General features: G+C 39.8%; 1 protein-coding gene across 1 annotated transcript in view; it reads right to left on the bottom strand.

Annotated features, from left to right (window-relative positions):
* Positions 1-351: 351 nt before the first annotated feature.
* Positions 352-20,195, bottom strand: part of ASCC3 (activating signal cointegrator 1 complex subunit 3) — a 274,898-nt gene continuing 255,054 nt past the window's right edge. Inside the window, exons 38-42 of the mRNA XM_068401794.1 lie at positions 9,627-9,778; positions 8,966-9,116; positions 3,032-3,238; positions 880-1,055; positions 352-781 (exon numbers count right to left, since the gene is read on the bottom strand). Coding sequence (XP_068257895.1) covers positions 634-781; positions 880-1,055; positions 3,032-3,238; positions 8,966-9,116; positions 9,627-9,778 — 834 coding nt within the window. The 3' untranslated portion in view covers positions 352-633. The remainder of the gene's footprint in view (positions 782-879; positions 1,056-3,031; positions 3,239-8,965; positions 9,117-9,626; positions 9,779-20,195) is intronic.

Raw genomic sequence — 20,195 nt, 5'->3', positions numbered from 1 at the left:
ATACAGAACAAGGGCCTTGGCTATGAGACCAACAAGATATGGGGGAAGTTGAAAAATAAGAAAGAATGCTGCACCTGCAAGATATAACTTTTTAGCATAAGCCAATCAGAACGCGGGCTTGGATGCGTGATCAGCGTGCGCTCTGCTTAAAGGCTATATATACTCTGTGCACCCTTGTCATAAAGGAGAACTTCCATACTCATATTGAGATTGTGTTGTTACTCTGGACCGTCGCCCAGCACCTGTGAGCCGCGCCCTCGTTTTCCCTTTCTTCAACTATTTAAGCTACATTAATACATAGGCTACAGAATACTTTTCAAAATGAAGACTATAGCTCTAACTTCACGCAACTTACAATATCTTTTAGTCTTTTATTTTCATGTGTCAAAATTCAATTAACAATATGACTTCTGAAAGAAGAAAGATGAAACAAGAGAAGACAAATCTTCATAAAGGAGTAAGGCCACTGTGGCTAACTCTGTGTTACCAGAGTCAATACAGTAGTCACTTTCAACTTCCTAGTTCTCTGAGGTTTGAAGTTGATTCCACTAAGGCAAACGCATTTTGGATGTCCAGACTGACCAGATGTCTTAGCTGCAGGTCCAGTTCTTTGAATGGACTTTTCAGATCACCTTACTTCAGAGCCAGGTGACTCACAGCATCAGACACCTCTGTTGTGACTTGTGCTGAAGTATTAGCTGGTATAATGTTCAGGTAAATATCATACTGTTGGTCCATGCCAAGGTAACTGTCACTCATGAGATACAATGTGTAGATACACCTGAAATAGAAAATGCAGAACCATTAGTTTGGAAATCAGGTCTTGACTACTTGGAAAAGAGAATTGTTAAGATAACTTAATTTGTAAATTTGTCATACTTTCCAGGAGTTTCTGGAGTATAGAAAGCAATTGAAACGGTATTTCGATTTCTGACATATCCAGTTCTCTTCAGGGCGATGAGTTCTTTTTTATCAACTTCTCCCAATATCAAAAACCATCCTTCATCTTTAACTTTGGGGAATCGAGGAGCCACTGCTTTACTGTCTTGCTTTCCCTGTTGGGGAAAAGAAACAGTTTAGTAAAACTGGAAATCACCTTTCCAAAATGTCAGTCTTCCTTGAATGAAAAACACCTCAAAAACACATTGTTGTGAATTTTTATGTAAGACGATAATTTAGCCAGACTAAAATATTTTTGTTATTTCTTTTCAGACGAAGGGTTTAAAAAAAAAAATCACAGTCCACAGAGAAAAACACAGAATACGAGATACTATTGCACCTAGTTTGTAAGCTATTAAAACTTGAATGGAAATACTGTTCCCTTTTTGTAGTTTCATCTAATGTATTCCAAATGCTATTCTCTGCAGAAGGGTTAATTGTAAACCTTGTGTCTTTAAATCATGCTAAACAATATTGTTCAAGATTAATAAAAAGACAAAAACAGCACTCGAAGTCTTCATTGGAAGTTGATAGAGCAAAAGGAAAGATTATTTCAGTGATTCTTTAAGACAGTGACTTTACTGCTGAAAGCTGAAGATATAATGATGCACACTCAATCAGCATTCAGTTTGAGTTCTGTAGATGGAAAGGTTTTACTGAAGATTTATACAGAAGAAAAAACACCATTGTAGCAATGAAGCTTCAGAAACAGTTTGATCCAGCTGTTTCTTACAAAAGAGGGATCAAATTCTAGGAGAGGTTTAGAAAACAGTGATCACTGCATGAAATGCTCCTGCTCCCTTCTTTTCTGTGGTTTCTCATTAGGAAAAGTCTCTGTCAGTAACCGGCACGGCAAATAGAATGACTTATGGAGGAGCTTTGACCCTTTTTCCTTCCTACAAATGAGACAGTCTCCCCTTGAAGCTATGGTGAACCTGCTGTAGTCAGGACAAAAAGTCTTTTGGGAAAGAAGAATACTTTTCAAATATAATTCTTTAACTAATGTAAGTTAACTTCAGGATTTACAACAGAACGTATGTATCTCCATTGTTATTTTTATCAAAATGAAGAGTCTCAGAACTAACATCTCAAACTGTTCTCTGCTTATATCTTGAACTCTTCTTCGTATCTTAACAAAAATGCTGGTAATGATCATTCTTAGTTGTTTGAAATGTTAGAGAAATTCATTAGGAAAATTATAATCATGGTGGTCCATACGCCACTCATGGATGCAAATGACAAAAACCCCGCATTTATAAGTAAGTGATAGCTACAGTGTCTGCAGTGGCCGATTTGGATGCAGGAGGCATGGCCTTCACTCTTCCAAGAGCTGACAAACAGGTACAGTGAGTTACTGCTGCTACGGGCAGAGTACCTGGAAACCTGTGCAGCTGCTGGTGTTTCTGGCTTGGCACATGAAGACTTGCTGAGGGCCTAGTGAGGTGACCAGCTCCAGAGGAAATGGGATGTGCTTTAACTGGGCAAAGGGGTGGGACTGCAATTTGGGTGTGGAAGAGAATTGTATGTAGTTGTTGTTCTAGGAGCTGTTCAAAAAAGCTTCACATGCAAAATATGAGGAAAACATCCTCAGTAAAGGCCTGAGGATGTGTTACAAGTAGAAACATATTTACAGGTATGGGTCTGGTACGCAGTTTGGAGCTACATGGGAATACACTAGGGAAGCTTATAAACTGGTTTGGGAAAGCAGGATATGCAAGAGTATGAGTGGTAGGAGTTTGGGGCTGGCAAGTACTTCAGTACTGCCTGTGAAGTTACCATCTCTACTGTCACTGCTTGTAGTACCCAAGCAAATGAAGTTTATAAGTTTCTGGTTTGTAAAAAACAATGGAAGATTTCTTTCGTTGACTTGAATTGGTCTAGGATTTTACCTTAAGAGTCTATTTACTATCCTATTGCAGCGTGAAAAACCATTTGCTTCATTACTAACACAGAAAAAGCTTTGAAAGTGTTTCTAATTTACATAATACTTGAACTGTAAAAAAACCCTGTTATGCTGTATAAGGCATTATTGGTAATGTAATGGATTATTGGAAACTTGTGCACTTGGGAGGGAAATGATAAATTAACCTACCTGATATCCCGTCTGGGTTCTCTGCAGATTTATTTGGAGCACATACTCTTGATCAGCGTGTAATTTGATCCATCTTTTGTCGTCTCGCGTGTCAGTTGTCAGAGAAGGAACAGGCACTTCGTTCTGTGGCTGAACTGGGTCATCCCAACAGCCCTTAATGCTCAGGCTGACGTTTAGAATTGGCAAACGGCACAAGAAATTCCAAGCCTGTGGAAAAAACAGATCCCTGTGGATTACAAAACAATCTATACAACTCAGACTATTGTCACTGTAACAATAACAATTCAATGTGCAGTCTATATACTTATTCTATATTAATAATATTTTATTATGTATTAGAATATCATATGTAATCATATGACTCTCAATCACAAGTATAAAATACTTTTCATTAACCTCTTACTCTACTTTCTTCTAAGCAAATAAAACAAATGTGAAACTCCTCAAGCACGTTACACATGCCTCACTAAGATTACTGACATCTGAACATAGCAAAGATTCCTTGCCACTCCCGATTAAAGTATTTTTTCCCTATAAGCCACTTAAAAACTAGTATAATTAAGTTTTAAATTAAACTTCCTTAGCATAATCCATAAAGAACAAGTCACTGCAGTGCTAATTAGCAATGGGCAAACCTCAGAGAGTTCAGAGGATCAGTTCAGATAATTAACCAAAAGTTCAGCTGCATATCCAAAATTATCCCTAGTTTCTTTTTTTTTTTTATGGTATTCTTGCACCGATCTTCATGAACCCTCCTTCTTAAAATCCTCCTGAGCAATCTTAAGTCTCTGTGGTTTCTCATGAACTGCAACAGGCCCTCCACTTTCTCCTTGGACAGAGAACTGTTGTTAGAGGCATACAATTTGTGTAACTGAACATGACACTCTCTTCAACCTTAAAGAGGCACCCTGAAAATGCAGCCCTACGTAGCTCTCATTTTGGTCTTCATCAGTCAAGGGAAAGCAGCTCTGAGCAGCTGTGACAAAAATGGAGAGGAGTAACACAGGCTTTCATTTAGTAAAAAGAAAATCAGCATGTTCACTCAATGAAATTTGTTAGGAAGAAATGGAAAAATGGGCCGTGGAATGGAGGCAGTGATTTGTGGCCTGACTATGGATGAAAAAGACAGATGAGGCTGGCTCGGGAAGAAAAACAAAAACCCAAGAACCACCCTCTGCCCTGCCCTCCTTCCCCTCCACCCCCACAACAAAATAGGAATCAGCACTTCACCCATGTTTTCAAACAACACATCTGAAAAGCTAGAGGGCGGGAAGGAGAAGAATGAAATAAGAATATTGGTCTTGGTAAAGAGCCCGCGGATGTCAAAATGGGAACTTGTGGGAATGAAGAGGGTAGCCAGAGTCGCATGGCCAATACTGGCACGGAACGGAAACATTTTATCTGGAAAGAGACTAAAGTATATTTTATTTTTCATGTATTGGTTTGGCCATCTTGTGTTTCAACAAAATCTATTTTCATTCAGATTGTGCTTGATGTGTCTCTGATTACTTTTTCTGTGCTGGAAGGCACAGAGCCCTAATAAAAGCTCAGTTTGCTTTCTGGAGACATCATTGCCATGATTCATACTGACAATAATGGTATATGTTAATACATAATTAGGGATACAGCAGCCAGGGGAAGCAAACCTAAGATCATACTGCTGTAGGAAAAGGTAGTGCCATCCCTCACTCCAACACCCTCCTCGCCAGCTAGCTGTGCTCCCCTCCATCCCTGACATGTTGGTACCACCATGCTGTGATTGTGCAGCTAGACGGATCAGCCTGCTACTCACTTTGGTGACAGCATGAACTTAGCTTAAAGCTGATTGTGGAAGCATATTCTCTAATCCTGTGAGTACTCTGAATAAGCATGAACCTTCAGTGCCACTGAAAACAGTGGTCCAGCCTCCTCCCCTGCTGGCACAAGCATTCCCATAGCCACTTGGCTACAGGCCATTTTGACTGTCAGCGAGAGGGTTGATAATCATATCAACCCTCCTCCCCTCGTCCCCAGATGCTTGTTCCCACCTCCTCGCCTGAAGCAGCCGCAGCGTTTGTGCAGCTGTGCAGTGAGCTGGGTCAGGAGAGGTGAAAATGGCACAGGGAGGGCAGGACTGCCCATTCGGGCTGCAGCGCAGGCTTCTGTTGGATTAAAATAGCTGATTACCAGAGCCTGGCTGAACTAAATGAGAAAACTGATTTAGGCTAAAACTGATCTCTCTCTCTCTTCCCTCTTCTGTGTGCTGCAGGAACAGCTGTGCAGGGCCAGCCGTGAGCGCTCAGGAACTGCAGTTTAAAAGCAGGGGGCACCGACGAATTGCACTGATGTTCTTAATAGTGCCTTAGCTAAGAAAGGACAGGAAAATTATAACAGAAAATAAACTGCTAGAATGTTAAGGGAAAAGATACCCCTCTTTGTCCCAAGTCTGAAAGGGAAAAGGGGGAAAAAAAGGCCGCACCGTGAAGAAGGAGGAAAAAACACCACAGACATTCTTAATTAATTAGTTGTTGTCAGGATTCCGTTACATTTAGCACACAAGACAATACTAAAATCACCTTCAGATGAGACAACTTGAGTAGTAACACCTCAACTGGCAAATGATTTTCTGTTTAATGTAAAGGTTTTTAAGACGAAGCTTACTGTAGGAACTGTACAGACCTACTATGTCAGACTCTCCGTGCACCACAGCACTTCTGCTGTGCTTAGTAGAGGCACCCTAATATATACCAACCCAGGGATCACTCCTTTGGTTGTACTTTAGATATCATTTACCTGGAAAACTTTTATGTGCACTATCTCAGAGGACAAGACCTGTTACAATTATGTTAGAACAAGGTTTAATTTCAGCAGAGATCATCATGTATTAACTCCTTTAGTGGCATTACCTGTCGCTCTGTTGAAGACTCTGATTTGGTCTGGTTTATACTGTACAACCCCAATTCTATTTGTCAAAGGCTGTCATGTCCTCATGTAGCTTTTACAGTGCAAACAAAACAAAGTAACTCTGAGTAACTTTCTAATTAGATAAGAAAGTAGTTGTAATATGTCATTCTCCAGGCCTTGTGTATTTGAAAATGAAAGGCAAAGTTAGTACTGCTTGACCATTGATAAAATATGGACAGCATGCTGCCTTTTTATCATCCATGCAACGTGGAGAAAATAAACAAATGCTTTTCTTACTGAGGAATAAAGTCAAGTAGTAGCAGCTGAAATTGAAAAAGAAGGTTATAGGAACACAGATTCTTCCAGAGTAAAAGCAGCTAATACTACAGAAGGGATAATATTTTTTTCAGTCTCGAGGTTTCTTTTTTCTCCTTCAATAATATAAATATCAGCTTAGTATTTTAAAAGATGCCTAATGCCTAAGTGACTTAGAAACTGAAAAAGATTTGTCAAAGAAATATGATTCAGAATGAATCACTGAAACAAAGATGGAGCTTAGGCCAAAGATCAGTTGCAGTCTAAATAGTTTTTGAATTTAGCTGTCAGCTTTCAAAGCCCCACTGACTTTCAATGAGGTTTAGGCTTATAACTAACTTTTGGAAAATTAAACTCAGGCTGCCACGTCACTTAGGTATTGCTTGACAATTTTACTGGTTTTTTTGCTGTATAGGATGACACAAGTACATATTACCTCCTTTTAAATATATCAACATGCTCAATGTGTGCATGTACATATATACTATATATATATGTACCTACCAAACCCATAGATGCAAATCATAATCACATGAGAAATTCTTAACGAACCGTTGATAACATCATTAGCATTTTTGCCAATAATCTGTCTCCCCAGGACTTAGCCTAATATTCCAAATCCATGAGCAGCTTCAAGAGCTGCTATTTAAAAATTAATTACCAATCTGCTTAAAAGACATTTTCTGCTTTCCAAATGTGAAATTGTTCCTTTTCCTGTCTGCCTCAAATTTATGTAAAGCTCAAGCTGTTTTTACCAGTTTCATGCTAGTAACAGGCTTAAGATACAGGTTCAATATACTGTGAGTGAGAAGTAAAAGGTCTGTTAGAAAACAATGTTTTTGGCAATTTAGTGGTGTACTTACCACTTTATTTGACTTTGTTCAGGTCTGGTGCCAGAATGCTAGGCTTAAACTCTGTAATCTTGTATTCTTTCATTATAGAAAATATATCATAAAGATGCATTATTTATTGAAGAATTTTTCTCTTGGTTGGCCCCTGTCTAAGTGTGCATTGAAGGACTTCACATATGAAGGCAGTCAACAGGCAGTCTCAATAAAAATTTTATTCTCTACAAGGTATTACAATAGTTTTTTTTCTGAAAAAAATGCCGTAAAGAATATAAAATGTTGGTATAAATGTTTCACATTTGCAATGACTTGCATAATACAGTCACGGCTTTGCTATACCCAATATGGCCATTCCCAACTCAGAAATGAAACTTTCTCTTCATATGATGCTAAGGCATTATGTTTTTCCCTCTTATATGCATCTGTATTTACAAACATAGACATATAGAGGCATAAAGTCATTCACAGTGTGAACGTACACACCACATACACACAAGCTATTTTTGAAGAAACTGCTAAGACATTTCAATACCAGCCAAACATATTTATCTGAGGATTAATCTTCATCTATTGAATCAGACGAGAACACTGCCATGCATACAATTATTTAATTAGCAGCCAAATCCTCTGCCAGTCAGCAGCCGTTCCAGGCATACTGATGGGGCAGTAGATGCAAATCTCACAGTAGTACTGCTTTTTCTCATTACTACTGCAATTAGCACTTAAATTGATGCTTTAAACATACTAATTTCTGGAATAATTCAGGATTTGTATGTTACCTGGGATCGCCTCACTGCAGAGACGACACCAGATTGCTACGCAAATTGAAGCACTTTTGAGCCAAATAACCATCATCGTATCAGACAGAGCCAATTTGCATTTGCTTTTAAAGATAACAGAATGGCAATTTATGCAAATAAATTAAGTAAGTTTACTTCTGAGTTCTCCCTGAACTAATTACAACAATGTTCTAATTTTTATCACATCTGAAAGTTGGACTGAAATCAATGTATATTACGTTAGAAATATGTTGTTAAAGGAAGCCTTGTTTTGATGTCAATACATTTTCTTAATTCAAAATTTTGATGTTAATTTAGTTACAAATGCAGATGTCTGTTGTAGACATTTAAGTACTTTTCTCCTTGTTTGCATACCAGTAAAAGGTTTAGCTGAAGCTGAACAGTCAAACACAGGACATATTGCTGCCCTTTTAAATATTCAAATAAAAAACATTTGAAGTATAGCATTTGAAGTTTTCATCTTTCGTACATTTATTTGAAATCAATAGGCTTAACATGTGATGAATACTACGGAATATAGCTGCCCTTTGCTGGAAATGGCTTGAAAACCAAACTGAAAATAAAACTCCAGAAGCCACAACATTTTGAGATAGTATTTTTTTCTTCCCCCCACGAAGTGTGAAAATTTCACCTGCTTTTTCTGTTTCAAATAGAAAATTAGTGCTGGATCTTTTACTAAGGGTATCGTCAGAAAGGAATTGTGTTTGACAGACCACTTCAGAAAACAGCTACGATGACATTTGCAACCCATGTATTATTCCTAGTGCATAGCTGGCTATGAAAAGGTGGATAACGCTCAGCAGATTGAATGACCTACAGAAGCATCTTTAGAGCAAAGAGATGTGGTAATATCAGCCATAAACCAGACTCTGTTACCAGTTAGCAGGGAATAAGTGAAAATAATATTAAGAAAACAGGCAGAGAAGAAACCCTGTAAAGCTAGCAGTACCTTGAAATTAAAGCAATGAATGTGTTGCACTTTATAGAGAACATCACATGATATTTGCTGAAGGGAAGAGAGTATTTCTTTTCCCAGATACTCTTCCTTTCCAACCACATTGATAATGACCACGGATAGAAAGTATTACCTGTGAAATGTGTGCTGTTTGCAATTCACTGTCCACAATGGAAGCAAAAACATTCTCTTTTCCTTCGCAGGCAGCCATTAGTTCAGGAAGACACTCAATAGGCCCTTGGTAACCTCCATGCACGCTCTTCCTTTTGCCTTGGCTCCACTTCCTGATACAGTCAGCAAAACATATGTCCAGGGAGGGAAAGCAAACATTTGTTTTCAGTTGTTTTGGTGGTAAAATTTGATACTGGCTTCTGTTATTAAATGCTGGTCATTTATTTTTGGATAGCATTAATTACTGCATCATCTAGGCATCTACAGAGCTTAGCATTATCTATGATATTAAGATGGATACTAATGTATTTCTATAATGGATTAAAATAGAGAGATAATTAATATACAGAGTTAGATTTGTTAGGACTTGGAACCCTTCCAGTGATCTCTTATTAATTTGTCTGGAATCATGCTTCTCAAAATAATCTGAGGGGGTTAATTAATCAATGAATATTGAAAACAGAAACAGAAACTCTATTTGGGAAAGCATCACTGTGAAAGAACGAGTTCTGCTTCTGGTGCATTAACGAACATTCTTGGGCACAACAATGACATCCAAACACAACGAGCAGTCAGAGGTGGGATGAAATTGCAAACCTGCAAATGCCAGAAGAATTACGTACCGAAAAAGGTAAAGGTGGTGTAGCTCTATATTGGGCAAAGTAAGGAGGGAAGAGTCTTGTATCCATCTACCCTGAACCACCATCTGCACCAGACTGGTTATATTCACAGCAGTCACCAGCCAGCCATGATGTGCTGCCACATCCAGCATTGCCTAATTAACAGAGACATACGTAAAAAAGAGAATGCAAGTATAATTGTGCACGTGGTTCATACAAGTAAAAGCATTTATTTAATGTTTAACATACAGGAATTTCTAGGCCTGCAACATAGGAATTTACCTCAACCTCTACTAATCGCAGTAGGTACCTTTTGAATTAACCTTGAAAAAAAGATGGATTAAATCTTGCATCATCATCATCAACTCTTACTCTGGAAAAGGTAATTTACACCATGTTTTTGGGGGTGAGAGCAGAAGCTGGGATCTTTTTCTTACAAATAACCTATCTATCTTTTATATAATCCAACTCAGAATGAAAGGAATAAATCACAAAGTTTACTGCAAAGGAAGAAGTTACAATTAACAGAAGTACTGGTTTATATTTTGACATGAGAGCTTTGCCAGAATTGCATATTTATTCAAAAATCCTTGAGCTATTTAAGAACAACAACAAATTTACATTTGTTCAAAAATTAATACTAAAGCCACTTACCAGTAGCAGTTATTATTCCCATTTTAACCTAAGGACTTAAAAAATCTCTTGAATTGGACTAGCTAAAAAACCTAAAATTTAGCTTAATGAGCATTTTTGAGGTTTTGTTCAACACTGACACCTAACTTGAAATCTTAAAGAAAAACTACAAAATAGCTAATAATTTACCTAGGGTGAGTAAGAGCAGTCAGAAATAACATGGATTTCACCCTTTGCATAGTGAACAGTTGATTGTCTTGAGAATGAGGGATGCTTGCCTGTCTCCCTTTCAGCATCTCTATCCTGAATCTGAAAAGCTTTCCCAAAGTACATAAAAAACCCAAGCAAACGAACAACCCCTACCCAGCTACACATCACACCTTAAAGTGCTAATGATCATTCTGCCTTCCGTGTCTCGTGAGTTTCTGTTCCATTTCTACTTACTATGTTTTAGACCATACAAGTAACAGGTAAACTATAAGTATCACTAGCATAAAGATCTAAACCTGCAAAATACGTTATGGATTGTGCATTGCGAGTGGCCCTATTGACATGAAAAAAATCTTACTCTTACTTTTTTCCTGACTGGACTTAAATTCTGTTTCATTAGTCTGAAAGAGAACTTAAGAGTTCTTCCAAAGGAAAAAGGATCAAACACGAGTTTTTGGTTTCATCATAATTTTTTTTCATAGTAAATGCAGTTATTTGAACATATACTTTGCACCCTGTCTAGAGTACCTTAAAACAATTATTACAATTTATAGAAGTATTTCAGCTAGTGAAGAAAATGATGTTATAATATGTTAGCTATCTTGCTTATTTTGGTGTTTAATACCATCACAATCACAACAAAGTGTGGGTCTTCATATTACAACCCTCTAATTCAGTAGAAAGTCATGTATTGTGCCATGTAGGAAATATGGAGTTTCATTAAAATACTAGAAAACGTTTTTTAAGAAAGCAAGAAAACAGTCTGGTATATTGAACAGTTTCAACACTTCTTAAAATATCATCTTCTTGCTATTAGGAGAGCTGTAGTTTGATTTTAGGACTAGGCTTAAGATGTTTCCATGGGTTTTTCTTTTAAAGACAAATGATATTGTTTGATAGTTCCTTAGACAGCAGATACCTGCATCATTTTAACTCCTTCTCCAGCCACTACTGTAATGAGGAGGAGCTGTCTACGTAAGTCTTTACATTTAATCAAATGTTTTACAGACAAACAAAAGGCAGCATTTACTTAAGGCAAACTAAACAGTGGAATCTTCTTTAAACAAAGGAGTTGTTTACACACGCAGAGCTATTTCAGTTAAATTACACTGATTCTGGAGAAATACTGAGTTTAAAGACACAAGTTAGTTTCAGTCCTGGCCAGTCATGCAGTTCATTTTAGCAGTTTACAATGCAATTTCAACAGGTTTTATTCCAGACCGGGGTGATAAGATCAGCGACACCTAGAAAAATATTTGAAGTGTTACCCTGTATTACACAAATGTTGTCTCATTTCTCATGAATCGTGGATAAAGTGCCTTTCAGCTAATAAAGATCTAGATTTAACATTTAACTCGTCTTTTTTGAAGGAAGAGCGATAGCACCTTGAAACACCCTAATAGCATTCCTAGTGACCCTAGAAATAGTATCTCAGAGCACTACATTACTGGTTTTCTTTTTCTATCATCTTTTCACTTGGCTTGCCAAGGTGATTTCCAGGTATGATTCTTTTTACCCAATAGAAAATAGAATTATGTTAGAAGTCACATTTGAAAGGAGCAGCCTCATGGCCTGTAGATTTATGTGTTGGTTCACATGATTTTTAGTCAGATAAAGAGGGAATTGTTTCAGCATATATCAGAGTGTAGTCCGTCTTTTAAACTTACAGGGCGAGTTGCTCTTTACCTGCTTCCGCATTTTAAAATATATTGAAGCCTACACATATGGTACAGTCCGTATCTCTGAGCGTGCTGCTCAGACAGTATCGTACCTCTTTCCTATTCTCCACGACCTGATTCTTGTTCTTTCCTTTCTGCTATTCTGTAATAGCCTGAAACATCATGTTCCTCAATGATGAGCCTGCTGTATATACATGAAGAATAATGGGTGCGTAGATATCCTGTCTTCTCCATGAGCAGCAAGAAGAATACGGTAAGTTGTACTTTTAGTCAGCATGAAGCAGTGGTATTTTCATAAAATGCTTCTGAGGATACATGTGTAACACTGTTTTCATTGTTTTCTTTCTTTTTTTTTTTTTCCTACATCTATTCCCCTACCCCCACCCCTTTTAACAGAGGTTTGAAAAGGGGAAAAGGAAGAGAGAAGACGTAAGAGAAAGATAAATCTAAAACAAGCTATACACTGAAATTAACTGGAGGATCCTTTCAACCTAGAAAATCTCCTAGAAATTGATAGAGGCCTACAGATAGATATCCCGTAGGGAGTAAGGAAAGCCTGTGTGTGTGAGACTCTGTGTTCTACATTGTTGTAACGAATCCACATGGCAAATCCTCTTTTCCTCCTTATTTTCTGCTTCTTCACCCATAGAATTTATTCACAGCATCTCTATCTGGATGTGAAATCCAAGACAGTGACATTGTGAAAAAGTCAGAACAATGGTGAAGTTGGCTGGTTTCATCTGCTGCCTTGGAAACCCGCACACGTTTCATTTTCCGCTAAGCGTAAAACACACAGATGCTTGATACTTAACTTGTTATTGAAATTCCTATAAATACTCAAGGTAACAAATTGAGTCATTTCCCTATCTCCAAATGAGCTGTATAAAATGTAGCAACTAAATGAAGAAAATACCATAAAGGACAAAAGAAAAAACTATAAGTATTTAATATTTATGTTATCTGATTAATAACATTTACTCTCTCTAGTTTCTCCAGTTGCTGCTTGTTTGGTTTGTTGTTGTTTTTAACTACAAACCAGCATAATTTTCTAGAAATTTGTGGCTTCTTAACTTCAACTCTTATTTGGCAAAGAAGTAAGTAATTGCTAAATATCTTATAGTTGATAAGATTGGAACAGATTAAGAATATTACTCTAAACTGAGAAATGGCACAAATTGGTTATTTGCCTTTCTAGCCTCAGAATTTCATGCCAACATAGGATAATTTCATCACAGAGAAAAAATTAAGAAGACAGTGAGTGCAAGAAGGAAACAATAAAACTATAAAGATGCTTTTACTTACAGAAAAAGCACACAAATATTTTTTGGTAAACTAACAAGTTAAAAAAAAAAGCCCTAAGCCCACCACTTTTTAACCTAAAGTAGAAAACATGGGGTAAATAGATGCAGTCAAGGGAAATATTGCTTGTTATAATGAAAAACACGTTTACCATCATCTTATTTGGGCCTCTTCCTGCACTTAGGAGAATAAAACCAGAGGCGTATACTGAGATGGGTTTTAATGAAAGAATCAGATGTTAGCTTTTAGGCCTTTCAAGTGTCATACTTGGACAACCACAAAGTAATAACAGCAATTAGTGACACATCCTTTAACATTTTGTCTGTCATTATCAAAAATAGCTTGGCTTGTACCAACATGGGAAGCAACAAGCTATAAACCATGGCAGGGGTAGGACAAAAATGCTGATGCTCAATAAGTGACTGATATAGGTGTACCTGAATTTATTGTGTGGAGTATTCCAACATCAAACAAGCAAAATATCCCCACTCTTGTCTTCGCTGCACGCTAATATTAGGAAGAAATTCTTTACTGTGAGGGTGGTGAGACACTGGCACAGGTTGCCCAGAGAAGCTGTGGATGCCCCCTCCCTGGAAGTGTTCAAGGGCAGGTTGGATGGGGCTTTGAGCAACCTGGTCTAGCGGAAGATGTCCCTGCCCATGGCAGGGGGGTTCGAACTACATGATTTTTAAGGTCCCTTCCAACCCAAACCATTCTATGATTCTACGATAATATAAGTTCTGTTGTCTAGGACCATACTTCAGTTAAAAATATGAGTTTAAATCCATAATCTATTAAAATCGTTAGAATGGTGCCTAATTACAGCTGTTTAGGATGACAGCATTTATACAACAAATATTTATAGATAATAATATGCAAAAGTGTATGCATTTTAACCATTTTCCTGAAAACTACGAATTCAGCATAACAATAAATCTTTTTTGCACATGCTTCAAATGTAGGAAGCCTTCCAATATGTAATATTATATTATGATCCACATATGACTTGAGATCATACTAATACAAGTAAAATATTTTTCCAGATGTTAAAGAATGCCATGTGCTATAAATTTCATGTTTTTATATAAATCATTATTACAGTGCTTCAATTATATACCCCAGAAACAACAACTGACTTGAAAAGTTGGAATTTATTTGAAGAAGACTTATAGAGGGTTTAAGGTCACTACCTTTTGTATGTTATATATTGGTAAAACAGGTATCTACAGAACCTTTGCACTTCAGAGATCCAGTCCAAGATTACTTTATAGAAATGTATTAATTTGGGGAGGAGGAGGAGTTTTTCAGATCAGTTAAGTCAGACTCATAGAGGTGTATAGTCTCAGAATCACAGAATCACAGAATGTTAGGGATTGGAAGGGACCTCGAAAGATCATCTAGTCCAATCCCCCCCTGCCGGAGCAGGATTGCCTAGACCATATCACACAGGAACACGTCCAGGCGGGTTTTGAATGTCTCCAGAGAAGGAGACTCCACAACCTCTCTGGGCAGCCTGTTCCAGTGTTCGGTCACCCTCACCGTAAAGAAGTTTTTCCTTATATTTATGCGGAACCTCCTGTGTTCCAGCTTGCACCCATTGCCCCTTGTCCTGTCAAGGGATGTCACTGAGAAGAGCCTGGCTCCATCCTCATGACACTTGCCCTTTACATATTTATAAACATTGATGAGGTCACCCCTCAGTCTCCTCTTCTCCAAGCTAAAGAGACCCAGCTCCCTCAGCCTCTCCTCATAAGGGAGATGTTCCACTCCCTTAATCATCTTTGTGGCTCTGCGCTGGACTCTCTCTAGCAGTTCCCTGTCCTTCTTGAACTGAGGGGCCCAGAACTGGACACAATACTCCAGATGCGGCCTCACCAGGGCAGAGTAGAGGGGGAGGAGAACCTCTCTCGACCTGCTGACCACACCCCTTCTAATACACCCCAGGATGCCATTGGCCTTCTTGGCCACAAGGGCACACTGCTGGCTCATGGTCATCCTGCTGTCCACTAGGACCCCCAGGTCCCTTTCCCCTACGCTGCTCTCCAACAGGTCTGCCCCCAACTTGTACTGGTACATGGGGTTATTCTTGCCCAGATGCAGGACTCTACACTTGCCCTTGTTATATTTCATTAAATTACTCCCCGCCCAACTCTCCAGCCTGTCTAGGTCTCTCTGAATGGCTGCGCAGCCTTCCGGTGTGTCAGCCACTCCTCCCAGTTTTGTGTCATCAGCGAACTTGCTGACAGTGCACTCTATTCCCTCATCCAAGTCATTAATGAATATATTGAATAGTACTGGTCCCAATACTGACCCTTGAGGGACTCCGCTAGACACAGGCCTCCAACTGGACTCTGTCCCATTGACCACCACTCTCTGGCTTCTTTCCTTCAGCCAGTTCACAATCCACCTCACTACCCGATCATCCAGACCACACTTCCCCAGTTTAGCTGCGAGGATGCTGTGAGAGACCGTGTCAAACGCTTTACTGAAATCGAGATAGACCACATCCACAGCTTTACCATCATCTATCCACCGGGTTACATCCTCATAAAAGGCTATCAAGTTGGTTGAGCATGACTTCCCCTTGGTGAAGCCATGCTGAGTGCCCCTAATGATCCCCCTATCCTTGATGTGCCTAGAGACAGCATCAAGAACAAGTTGTTCCATCACCTTTCCAGGGATGGAGGTGAGGCTGACCGGTCTATAGTTATCCGGGTCCTCCTTCTTGCCCTTTTTGAAGACTGGAGTGACATTCGCTTTCCTCCAGTCCTCAGGCACCTCTCCTGTTGCCCACGACTTAGCAAAGATGATGGAGAGTGGCCTAGCAATGACTTCCGCCAGCTCCCTCAGCACCCGCGGGTGCATCCCATCAGGGCCCATGGATTTATGGACGTCCAGATTGCTTAATTGGTCCCTGACCCAGCCCTCATCTACCAAGACAGATTCCTCCTCTATCCTGACTTCTTCTGGGGCCTCAGGGGTCCGGGGCTCCTCAGGACAGCCTCCAGCAGTATAGACAGAGGCAAAGAAGGCATTCAGTAACTCTGCCTTCTTTGTATCCTCTGTCTCCAGGGCCCCCACCTCATTCATCAGTGGGTCTACATTGCCTCTAGTGTTGGCTTTACCTTTACCTGCAATGTATTTGAAGAAGCCCTTTCTGTTGTCCTTGACCTCTCTTACAAGGTTTAATTCCAAGGAGGCCTTAGCTTTCCTAATTGCCTCCCTACATCCTCTGACAACAGACTTCTATTCCTCCCAAGTGGCCAGCCCCTCCTTCCATGATCTGTACACCCTCTTCTTCCACTTGAGTTTGCCCAGCAGTTCCCTGTTTAACCATGCAGGTCTCCTGCTACCCTTCCTTGACTTCCTACCTGCTGGGATGTTCTGATCTTGAGCTCGGAAGAAGCAGTCCTTGAATGCTAACCAACTATCTTGGGCCCCCTTACCTTCTAGTACCCTGTCCCATGGGATTTCCCCTAGCAATTGCTTGAAAAGGCCAAAGTTGGCCCTCCTGAAGTCCAGGGTTGTGATTCTGCTAGCTATTCTGTTCCTGCCACATGAGATCCTGAACTCCACCATCTCATGGTCACTACAACCAAGGCTGCCCTCAACCTTCACCTCTTCAACCAGACCCACCTTGTTAGTGAGGATAAGATCCAGCAGCGCTCCTCTCCTAGTTGGCTCATCCACCATTTGCATCAGCAAGTTATCATCAATGCACTGGAGGAACCTCCTGGACTGGGGATGGCTGGCTGAGTAGGCCTCCCAGCAAATATCAGGGTAGTTGAAATCCCCCATGACAACCAGGCCCTGTAATTGCGAGACTGCTCTCAGCTGCCTGTAGAAGGCCTCATCAACCTCCTCATCCTGATCTGGTGGCCTGTAATAGACACCCACAACAGTATCACCCCTGCCAGCCTGCCCCTTAGTTCGCACCCACAAACTCTCAACTCCCTCCTGATCCGCCCCTGGACAGAACTCAATACATTCTAGCTGCTCACTCACATAAAGAGCAACTCCACCACCTCTCCTTAGCGGCCTGTCTTTCCTGAACAAGACATAGCCATCCATGACCACATTCCAGTCATGCGAGGCGTCCCACCAAGTCTCTGTGATTGCCACTAGATCATAGCCCCCCGACCGAACACGGATTTCTAACTCCTCTTGTTTATTCCCCATGCTGCGTGCATTGGTGTACAGGCATTTCAGGGAGCGAGCTGAGCACATCGATTTCACCCCAGGGGGATGGGAGGCCTCCTGGTCTACCTCAACACTAGAGCGTTGCCCCAGTGGTGCAAGCCCAGCTACTACCCCGTCCCCCTTCGAATCTAGTTGAAAGCTCTCCGAATGAGCCCTGCTAATTCCTGTCCCAGAACCCTTTTGCCCCTACGACATAAACCTTTCCCATGTACTACAGCCTACAGACTACCTCCCTCTTTATACTTTATCAGAGATACAGTGAATAAGATGTAATTAATCCTATTCAGGAGGCACTCCTTTTATACTGCCCTCAGCATCCCCCTTCCCTTCACTTTTTTTACAAGCATATTCAGCTCCCTCTTCCATATGCACTGGTACCCCCTACGAGAGACTAATTCTTCATTCTCCCATCATCATAAAGGTCTCACTGATGTATGCAAATTACGACCTTCTTAGCTGCTTCGTAAGATTCCTATCCCTGTATTCAACCTTTAGCCTCCGTAGTAACATTATTAGTATGATCAGAACCAAGGAAAGGACAAATCACTTACTGTCTACATTTAGTGGAGTGCAACGTTTGGGTTCTTACTGATTTTTTTTTTTGGATAGCATTACAGAGATAAAAGCAGCTATGGAAGGTGATACCAGCAATATAAACTCAGCAGGGCATAACCCAACATGTTCAGAACTTGTTGAGTCCCAATATCTAATTTATTTTCAAAATAGTAATTAATACATTCATATTTTCTACTATGCTAGAGGACTGTAAATACAATAAAATGTTTTTGAGAAAATCTCTGTCAAGAAATCCCAGTTTCCTAAACATAAACAATGTCTTAAAGATAGCATTTGTTCCAAATCTTACACAAAACTACCAGACTCATGAAAAATATACAGCACCTTTCTCATAAGAAATCTGCCGTCTTTAGAGTTTAAAGTCAGTTTCAAAGTAGTAACGTAATATTTTGTCAATAATTAAAAAATTTTGAGTGTATTCACAAGAATCCTTTTCAACAGCAACAGTTATTCCCAGTAACTTTCTCCTGAACTTTTAGCCCCATAAGGTTAGCATTCAGGAAGCTCAGCTGCTGTCTAACAAACTTAATTAATCAAAAAGTCATTTCCGAGCTGTAACTATGAGTAAAAGTGCTTCAAGTGTGCTAGCAAGCCTACAAGTTAATCAAAATGCTAATGCAGTACAAATTAAAGTTGTGATTAACATTTCACAGTAGCTGCTTAAGTGAATTGATCACACAAATGGGTTAAGCATTACTCATTTCCTCCAGCCCCAACTGGGAAAAGGTTTGGCATGGGTGGGGGAGGGATCATATACAAGCAGCACCAAATGATCATTAAACTGTCACCAAGATGCTTCCATACACCAGTTCACCAATTTTCCATAGCAAGCAAAAGCCCCAACGCCACTGCCACAAAGGTAACCCTCCCTTCTCCCACATATATACCTATAAAACACAAGCAGGCAGCAAGTAATTCAACATTTCCTATGCCCCAGTAGTTTCAACTACAAAGCTATCCAGTGCTGCTTAGTATCTATAAAGAAGCATTACTGTCCAGTATGTGCGCTACAAGTTTTTTGATCATTCTATTATTTCCACCCTCCTAATGTGGAGTAACAGCCATCCAACCACGAAAGCAGCCAGTATTTAAGTAAAATTCCAAACATGGTGCTATCACTGAAACATCACCACATACACAAAGAATACGTGTAGTAGCTAAAGAGATATTGCCTCTGCTCTTCACTTGTTTCTGAATAATCCTCTGCATTGTCAAGTTAATTTGATTCTCTTCCCTTCCTTCAGTAAAGTTGCCCATTTATTCATAGTTGCTAATGCACTCATTAAACAAAGCAATGATGTCTTTCCCTGGGCACTTCTGGACAAATCTTATATACACAACCGTAAAACAGGCCATTCCTGTAATCCCCACCACCTTGCAGCAAGTAATCAGCACACCTGCACTAACAACAGACACATATGAGCTCAAAACACACCTAGGATCTTTAAGAACTTCTCCATTTCCTCATAGGCAGGAAAACAAATGATCCAAAGGATACGGCTCCCCAAATCAATAGTTTTAGTGGCTGTTATGAACCGAGGAGGTTTGGGGAGGATGGAAAGTCCAGAGATAAGGAACATTCTCGTTCGTTTGGTTCAGGAACTGCAGCTCGGGCACCTCTGCTGTTTGCACCTTTTGTGCGAGGAGCAGTAGATACAGCTCCCACCATCAGCCAGAACAGTCTGCAGTTTAGTAGAGTGAGCATTTAGTACGTAAGCTAGCTCTTAAAAGACAGCTGAATTGGGCAGCATATTTGTGCAATATTTGATGACGCTGAACACGTACCACAAAGATGATTCCCATAAGCAGAACTGTGGCAAAAGCTGCAAATTAAAGGACTGGAAACAACTTATTTACTTTAACTATTTTAGAACGGGTAAAGCGGTGTTACACACATCATCGTTCATCCAGCTAAGGAAACGCAGTACTTAACCCAAAGAGTTTTTTATTTCCTGTCAAAATTAGATTCTCTGGA

Source organism: Nyctibius grandis, chromosome 1 (genome assembly GCF_013368605.1).
Source record: "Nyctibius grandis isolate bNycGra1 chromosome 1, bNycGra1.pri, whole genome shotgun sequence".
NCBI lineage: Eukaryota > Metazoa > Chordata > Aves > Nyctibiiformes > Nyctibiidae > Nyctibius > Nyctibius grandis.
The sequence above is the reverse complement of the archived record's forward strand: the minus strand, read 5'-3'. Positions and strand labels throughout refer to the sequence as shown.